Source organism: Galeopterus variegatus, unplaced genomic scaffold (genome assembly GCF_000696425.1).
Source record: "Galeopterus variegatus unplaced genomic scaffold, G_variegatus-3.0.2 Scaffold12985, whole genome shotgun sequence".
Taxonomy (NCBI): domain Eukaryota; kingdom Metazoa; phylum Chordata; class Mammalia; order Dermoptera; family Cynocephalidae; genus Galeopterus; species Galeopterus variegatus.
In genome coordinates, this window is record NW_007739096.1 from 2515 (window position 1) to 12051 (window position 9537).

General features: G+C 37.3%; 1 protein-coding gene across 1 annotated transcript; it reads left to right on the forward strand.

Annotated features, from left to right (window-relative positions):
- The first annotated feature begins 5500 nt into the window (after positions 1-5500).
- On the forward strand, positions 5501-6409 carry LOC103581410 (olfactory receptor 4C6-like). The gene has a single exon (XM_008563249.1). It carries the CDS (start codon positions 5501-5503, stop codon positions 6407-6409), a length of 909 nt encoding a protein of 302 aa, XP_008561471.1.
- Positions 6410-9537: the final 3128 nt, after the last annotated feature.

Below are 9537 nucleotides of genomic sequence, written 5' to 3' on the forward strand. Positions count from 1 at the left end.
TGGTGTTCATTGTGGTATTATGTGTAAGGCATTAGATATTAGAAACAACACACATGTCAAGCAAAAATGGACTGGTTAAGGGAATTATGGTGCAACCATAAAATGTAATAATATGCAGCAATTAAAATGAAGGAAAATTTCTAAACACGGTCATGACACACATGTTCAGGATGTTATAATATTTTATATACTTTTATGTAGAGTGAAATACATAAATGACTGTATATATACAGTACATCTACATACAAATGCAGTTCTGAAGAACATGCACTAAGTTTTTCTTTATTTTTTAATTTTCAATTGACAGATAATTGTGTATGTTTACATGGTACAATGTGGTGTTTTGATGTATGTATACGTTGTGGAATGATTAAATCAAGCTAATTATATTCATCTCTGGAGGGATGAGTGAGTGCTTGTGATTGGGAGTGATCCTTTGGCTTTATTTTACTATTTTTTTTCTTTTTTGGAAGCTGGCTGGTACTGGCATACGAACCCTAGACTGTTCTAATGGTCAAGGTGTTATAACAACATGCTGTAACCAACTGAGCAAACTAGCCAGCCCGATCCTTGGCTTTAAACTTTCTATTACTCTATCTATGTAAAATATTTTCCAAGGGCCATGCTTTACTTTCATAATTTATAAAAATAAAAGTGAAAAAACCCTTAAGTATTATGTAAACTATTTCTACTTTTGATTAGAATACAGGCTTTTTTAGAAAATGGTTTTGGAAGGCTTGTTTTATATATCAATTAAAAAGCTTACACCTGCTGAGTGTTTTGGAGTCATTAGCTGATATCTTGCTAGTCAACTGAGCATTAGTAGAAGTCTTTGTAAACATGTTTGTTGAAGATACATCCAAAGGATCTGTTTTAAGATAGTTTGTGTTCACTGTCATTCTCCTCACCCTGAGAGAAGAAATAGGGACACTGATATAAGCCCTTTATGTTTATAAAATCATTTAATCCTTATAAAAACCCTTTGAGGTGGGTAACATTATTTTCCCTTTATATAGAAAATGAACTTGAGGCACAGAGAGGTTATCTGGCATATCATAGGTACTCAGATGGAAGAACTAACTGTAACGTGGAAAATATGGAGTTTTAAAGAGGTTTATTTAAAACTATGGCTCTTACTCCCCATTCCCAACTGAACTGTAATCTGGCTAAGTGCATTTATTCAAGAGACCTTGCACCTAGGATTGGTAGGGGTGTGTATGTGACTAAGTTTTATGAGATCCCTGCAATATGAAGGACATTATAACATTTAATAAACATTTAAAATATAATTTAAATTACTATCTTATTATATTCTAATGTCTATAAGTTTAAATGTTAAAATATAAACAATAATGCTAGGCATGAAATATGTTTAATACAACAACTCTGGAAAAAGCAACTGAGATTTAGGGAAAATGTATGACCTCTAGTTAGTTACATCCCTGTAATGTCCGTAAAGAAATCCAGGTTTTGTGATATCAGAGTCCGTATATTCCAACTATGTACACCACATTTTTCCTTTCTCTCTTCATGCCTTGCCCATGCTATTTTTGTTGTTGCTCACTTTGTAAATTATGAATTTATAAATTTAGAATTTCCTAAATTCTCCTGTCAAGGCTTAACTCATTTCATCTTCTTGGAAATCTGTAGATCATACTGATATTTTCCTGTTCTGGAACTTATATTTTATGTGCATGTTTTCATGTGAGCTCAGTCTGTTGCCCTATTTATGAATAGGGAACTTCCTTGTTGGACATGCTATTAAACTAGAAATATTTACTAAGTAATAATTAGACAGTTGAATAAATGTAATCCTTCTCTTCTTTATATAAGACAAAGACAATATTACAAAGAGGATCTGATGGGCAGTGATTCAACACTGAACTAGAACTCCAAGGTATGATTCAACTCTCAAGTTTGGCTAAAGCATGTATAGGAATAGAAATTGTAAAGGTGAAAGATGGTCAATGGGATATGTGAGCCTGGATGGCAGAGGAATAGCAGCCAGACTCTGACAATGGCACTCCCATTTCTGGAGGCAGGAATTGGTACTGGCATTGCATGGGCCCCATGGTTCCGTGTTGCTTCCCTTGGATGAACTCAATTTCATGTATTTAATTAAAGTTAATTAAATGACTAGTGTGAACACAATACAGCATTAGAAACTTGGTGGAAAGATAATAAATTAGACGTCCCTAAGCATCCGCATAAGGAGCTAAAATCAACATGAAATTTAAAAAAAGAGAGAAGGTGATGATTGAATTATTGCTACTGTGCAACCTATACAGGTGCATGTAATAAATATACAGAATGACAGTGGTGAAGGGGGCATTGGGGAGGAAGTGAGGCATGAAGGAAGAGTGGTAATGGATTTGTTAACAAGGGGCATGGGCAGAGGCAGCAGGATGTCGGGAGCTTATAGGAATGGAAAATAATCATGATGAATATTTGAACAGCATTCTTCAAATGTTCTCACGCCTGTTACTTCCTTTGATCTTCATGAGAGTTCTTTGAGGGGTTGTACAGCATAAGTTCTGTGAGGGGTTGTACAGCATAGTGGTTTGTAGCCTGTGCTGTGAACTTGATCACATACCCAACAATAGCTTTCATCAGTTTCACACTTTCTCCAAATCTTACCTACCACACTGGAAATTCAAGATGATAATAGTTCCTATGTTATATGGTTTTTGTAAGAATTAAAAGAAAAAATTGTGAAGACCTTAGCATTATACTCTCAAACAATAAGTGCTTGGCACATATGGTCTTTAATTAGTATTGCATTGTTTTATTTTTGCAGAGTTTGAAAGTTATGCAGACAGTAAGTGGCCTGACTTGCATGGAGAGCTAATTCTACTCACTCATGGCCTTTTGCACTGTACAAAACAGGCTAAGTGTGTATGCTTTCAGCAAGAGATGGGCTGGACTGCAGTGGGAGGGAGACTACAAAAACAGGAGGTTGTTAGAGGAGGTTGTTACAATGGGATTGTCAGGCTAAGTTGAGGTGTAGACTAGTAGTCAAATAGAATTGTGATACATTCATAGACTTTAAGGCAGAATAGACACTGTCGTCTATTATCTATTGCATGCTGTTTTAAATGATTCTAAGTCTTGAGGTTGCTCAAAGAGAATCTTACCTGGATGTGTAAAGATTGAATGCAGTTGAGAAACAAGTGACTGTGTTTGAAAGTGACAGAGTCCCTGTGATGGTTCCTTTAAACCCCTAGCATTCCACTCATCTGCTACAACTATCCCGTACTCCAGATGAGGAAACTGAGTCCCAGAGTGGTGAGCAATGTAACAACATATCCTTGGAATTAGAGGGACAACAAGGAATAAAATTTAGTTGTTCTGATTTCCAAGAATGTGTTCTCTCTACTTTCTTAGGGCTACTCAATAACCTTTGAAGTCCTTGAGTTGGAAATGGGAGAGACTGGGCTTAGTCCGTAATGCATATTTTCAAAGAATGTCCTGGCAGCTGTCTACTTCATTTAGCAAGGTGGAGAATATTAAGACTGGGCCTCTTGGTATTTAGAGGAGTCTTAGAGAATGAGTAGTTTACACCTCGATTTAAAGCAATGGCCTCTAACATATTATAATCAAGTGGCGCACAACCTCTGCTCAAGTGTCCCTAGCAAAGAGAAGTTTGCTGCTTACCAAAGCAGCTCTTCTACCTTACCATTTGTCTGCAGTAGCAATTGCACCCAGTGCGCAGAGGCTGCTGCTCCCTTCTTCAGAGGTATAGTGTGATGGTTAAGAAAGTGTGCTTCAAAAGGAGACTACCTAGATTCAAAATTCTCACCCATCTTAGATGACACGCTTAGTGTCTCGAAGCCTGTTTCCTCATCTTCAAGATGGGATTTGTGATAGTTCACATCTTTTGTTGTATGAAAAATAAACGCAATGATGCTTGTAACAGACCTAGAACCTTGATGGTACACAGTGAGTGCAAGAAAAAGGAGTTTTTAAAATTGATATTTTGATTACTCTTTAGAATTCTCTGTTTCATTTGGGAGCACCCTCCACAAAGAACAGTGGAAATGAGTAGGTGTGTTATGAGGGAAGAGTGATCATGGATTTAACTTATGCTTTGATGATACAATATTCACATTAGCCACAGGATAATTTACGCTAATTCAGTCTCATGTGCAGGGATGGTGTCAGCTACGTTGTATGTCTGGGTCTTCTTGGAGCAGAGAAAGAGGCTTAAGCTTTAATTTCTTTTTTAATCATTATATCTGGAAAATTATTAGAACACTTGGAAACTTAGTTAATGGTTGTAACGTCTAGTTTCAGGATTGAAATATATATATTCTTATATACATAAAATTAGAACATGCTGTTTATTGTAGAATTGTTATTGAACTTTGTTGTACAATTGTTGAATAAAGCAAGCACAGGAAGCATACATCTATCTCATTGAGTTGTTACAAAAATGAACTTATATCATGAGGGACGATATCTCATTCATGTTGAACAGTTGATATTATTATAAGAGAAGCAAGGTAGATTGCTATTGGTATTAATTTTGGAGCCAGAAGCTGAATTTGAATTTGACTTCAGTGTTAACTAAGTACCTGTGGGAACTTAGTGTCATTTTTTCCACCTCTCTGAAGACTCAGTATCCAATCTCTAAAATGAAGAAAATATCTCATAACATATTCCACTGCCTGAGACATAGCAGGGACTCATTGAATATCAGCAATACATAACAATAATAATATTATTATCAATAATCCAATTTTAGAAGAAAGGTATGCAAATGGAAAGAATATAGTTATTAATAAGTGGAGAGTCCTGGGGATATGATGTACTTGTCTCGTAGGCTCTTCTACTAGCATATTTTAGGTGCCCAATAAATATGTGGAATAAATAAATGAAAATTTATATGACATTTTCCAAGATCTTTGGTGTGTCTAGTGATAAAGGAAGGTCAGCATCCTAGCTTAAAGTTTCTGAAAAGGAGAGGCTGAAAGAAGGGTCTGTATGTAGGTAGCTTACTTTGGAAAACAGAATGGAGGCGTTGGGAAAAGTAAAAGAGGGAAGGAAGGAAAGTTAATCCAAGATTGTGTTGAGCTGGGCCGGCCCGGTGGCGCACTGCTACAGTGCGCCGCTTGGGAGCATGGCGGCGCTCCCGCTCCGACCTACTAATGGTCAAAGGTTTCCCTAAGTGTGCTAATTCCTTCACATTTCCAGGTGTGTGAATGCACCAAATGATGAAGCAGGGTCTCCTAAGTGTCTGAAGCAGCAAGCACCGGAACAGAGAGAAAGAACTGCACCAGTGAGAGAGGGTGTTGCTGTGGGGATCAGTAGAATCAAGCTCTGCCAGGCTTTTATTATCAGCCACTGATTTCTGTAGCAACAGTGAGAGAAAAAAGTAGGTTAAGAGAGTGTGCAACAGGGTGCAAAAAATGTCCAATGCACCCAGCGATTACTAATTAAAAATAATATTCCTTTTGCAGATTTTCCAGCTCAGTGATATGCTTGCATCAGTCCACATTAAATGGAGAATCCAAAAAATGTGACTGAATTCATTCTTTTGGGCATTATGAAGAATCCAGAGCTTAGGAAGATATTCTCTGCTGTGTTTCTAATCATGTATGTGGCTACAGTGTTGGGAAACCTACTCATTGTGTTAACTCTGACTGCAAGTCAGAGTCTGAAGTCACCTATGTATTTTTTCCTTACTTCTTTGTCCCTCATGGATGCCACCTACTCTTCCGTCATTGCCCCCAAGATGATTGTGGACTCCCTGTCTCAGAGCACTACCATCTCCCTTGAAGGCTGCATGACCCAGCTCTTTGTGGCACATTTCTTTGGTGGTGTGGGGATCCTACTTCTCATTGTGATGGCCTATGACCGCTATGTGGCCATCTGCAAGCCCCTGCACTACAGGAGCATCATGAGTCCTCAGGTGTGCTGCCTGATGGTGGGAGGGGCTTGGCTGGGGGGCTTCATGCATGCCATGATACAGCTTCTCTTCATGGACCAGATACCCTTCTGTGGCCCCAATGTCATTGATCACTTTATGTGTGACTTGTTTCCATTGTTGAAACTTGCCTGCATGGACACCCACATCTTGGGCCTCTTCGTCACCCTCAACAGTGGAGTGATGTGCATGGCCATCTTCCTCATCCTCATCGCCTCCTACACGGTCATTCTCTGCTCTCTAAAGTCCTGCAGCTCTGAAGGGAGGAGCAAAGCCCTCTCCACCTGTGGCTCCCACCTCACAGTGGTCGTGTTGTTCTTTGTGCCATGTATTTTCTTGTACATGAGACCTGTGGTCACTTACCCCATAGACAAGGCAATGACTGTGTCTGATTCAATCATCGCACCCATGTTAAATCCCTTGATCTACACACTGAGGAATGCAGAGGTGAGAAGCGCTATAAGAAAACTTTGGATGAAATAAAGGACCCTGAGTGGTAACTAGCTTACATGCTAAGAACAAATCTTTCCTACAAGGCCAAAGAGGTCTTACCCTTCCCATTTAGTCCCATCCATTGGACATATAGCAGCCAGAGGCATCTTTTTTTTTTTTGTCCTTTTTTTTTTTGAGACTGGCCTCACCGCACTCAGCCAGTGAGCGTACCGGCCATCCCTATATAGGATCCGAACCCACAGCGGGAGCGCTGCTGCGCTCCCAGCGCCGCAATCTCCGAGTGTGCCATGGGCTCGGCCCCAGAGGCATCTTTTAAACATACGAAGCTGGTCAAGATACTACAGTATCCTGCCTAATTGGATTATTGCCTGTGTCTACAGTACATTGCCTACTTCATTCCCTTTCTCTTAAGGCTCTGGGCACACTTTTTTTTTTACCTGTATTTTGAGCCATCTGGGCCTTTTCCAGTTCAGGGCTCCCCCTGAGCCTCTGCTGGATTGATTATTCCTCAGATCATTTGCTTGGCTGGCTCGCTGTCCTGTTTTCCATCATCAGATGAATGCCCACCTCCTCAGAGAAGTCTTTCCTGATGACTTTCTCTTGTCATTTTCTTCAGTTATTCTCTAATTCTACATCCTGGTTATATTCTTAATGTTTATGATTACAGTTATACTTTAAAAAATATTTATTGACTCTTATCTCTGTTTTCCCCCAAAGATCATAATACTTATCAAAGCAGGTATTATGTTTATTCTTTCATGCTGTAAACCTAATGATTAGAACACTCCTAGTTACCTAGTTTGTGCTTAATAAATATTATTGGATAAGTCTAAAAGTGATTTAGGGTTTTAAAAAAATATTTCCAAATAAATATTAAGAAAGAAGTGGGGAGAATAAATACATGTAAGCACTTTAGGAGTTAGTAACCTCCCAGTTTGCACGACTGGTGTACTTTTTGGAAGCAAAGACAATCTCAGCTTATTAGTGTGCTATTTAATATGAAGGTCACCACTTTACTCAAATTCTCCACTAACAAAATAAAATAAATTTGTAGTTGAATCAAGATATTGTAGAGTCAAGTGTCCATGTCTTGAAATTATTTATTCTCTATTTGACTAGAGCAACTCTATAGATATATTTTATTAACAATGGGACAGTGATTTTGCTGTTACCTTCATGATTTGGGTTTTCAAATCCAAAGGATGTTTATTTTCTCCCAGATATCCTGCTACGAAAAGCTGCCTCTAGAAAGTTTTTAAACTATCTCCCCTGATGAGGTATACGGAAAGCCTAAGGTCATAGTATGATTTAGCATTCTGTTTTCTTATTTAAACAAACATATATGGTATATATGAGCATGATAATAATTATAGGATCAATTACAGTATTCAAACAGAACAAAACATTTAACTCAAGATTTTCATTTTTAAGTAAAAATGTGTATGTGCAATAGGTATCTAGCTTTAATAATCACCAAATATATTTAATAACTACAATGTTCATTTGCTCATTAAAGAATATTTGCTGAGTTTGTATGAAGTTTCAGATACTCTTCTAGGAGCCGGGTATAGAGTGATGAATAAGGCAATATGCCTTCCTTATGTTTTGGAGCTTACATTTTAGTGCAGGAGACAAAGAACATAAAAAATGAAAATAAATAAAATCATACAGTGATAACAGATTCTGAGAAAATAGTAATGAAGTGGTGGGCATGTGATTGGGTAACTCTACTTAGGGAGGCATGGGGACTTTTCTGCAAGGAATTTCTAAGCTGAAATCTGAATGATGCAATAGAACCACCCTTAAGCATATCGGTGGGAAGAGCATTCCAGGCAAAAGAGAAAAGGTCATGCAGAAACCCTAAGGCAGAAACTAGCCTGGAGTATAGAAGTCCAAATAATCAGGGCATAGTGCAGGAGGGAGAGCATGGTACAAAGTGAGATATGAAAGGTAGGCAGGGTCCTGACCAGAGAATATTATTATTTTTTTATCCTTAAATTTAAAAAGAGCATGGACATAAAAGTGACTGTATTATAATAATAATTAAAAGTCCCTTCTTTCATGGACAAATAGATGACTTCAGAAACTTATTATCAAAAATCTTTGCACATAGCTTTGATTTAATTTGTGCTATCTCAATAGTAGAATATCATATTCACTGCCTGCTTATAGAATTTTAGAATTAAATTCTTGGATTCATTTTATACTTTCTCAACTTGATTTTGTAAGTGAAGAAGAAAATGCCCTTGATAATATAATAACTTTGGTCTACAAGAACTTTATGATAACCATTTGTTTTAGGTCAATTATAAAATTAAGTGGAAGGATCATAATGAGATCCCTAATCTTAAATATTTGTAATCTGTTTGATAATTTTTGTAGTGTCAAAAGTAGGCCGAGAGTCTACATCTTTTATTACATAGATAAGAGCTATTCTGACCATTCATGCTGAAATTATTACTGGCCAGTTAGGTTTCAAAAACGTTTTCTCCTCTATGTTCTATAAATCCCCCAAATTAATTCACATTAAATAGCTTTACTTATTAAACACATTATTTAGCAGCTTAATGCCTGAATTTTTTTTTTTAGCACTTTGACGTCTGAAACAAATCTCGGTTTTAATTTTTTAAAGGAACTTATTACCAATAATAGTTTGTAAACCATAAATTATCTATATACTGGAATTTGAAAAATTTAGTACTACTCATGATACAAAGGCATAGCAAAGTAGGAATAGAAGGGTACATTAATTTGAAGAATGATATCTGCCTAAAAAACTACTGTAAAGATAAAACTTAATAATAACTATTAGACAAACTTCCTATTTCACAGAGAAAAGCTGCTTGAAGAGAACTTCCACAGACCCTTTCAAATACACCTGTCAATCTGCCAGCATCCGTTCACTTGTGTGCTGCCTTCCTACCTTCTACTATACATGCATTACCTGTGCCTAATCCAAAGCCAATGGAATCGCTTTACTAGTGCACTGGACTTAGGTTACCTATTGCTTACACAAGGGCATTGATCTAAGTATCTCTTCTATGTTTCTTTTTTCATCTATATTTTCCTCTCTGTTGGGTCATTTTCATCAGCTTTGGATCACTTTCATCAGCAAAGCAGCAATCTTTTCTCTCTCTTATTTTAAATAGAATCTTCCA

Excerpts from the sequence above, each read along its gene's own strand:
- LOC103581410 (XM_008563249.1), top strand. The coding sequence starts at position 5,501 with ATGGAGAATCCAAAAAATGTGACTGAATTCATTCTTTTGGGCATTATG.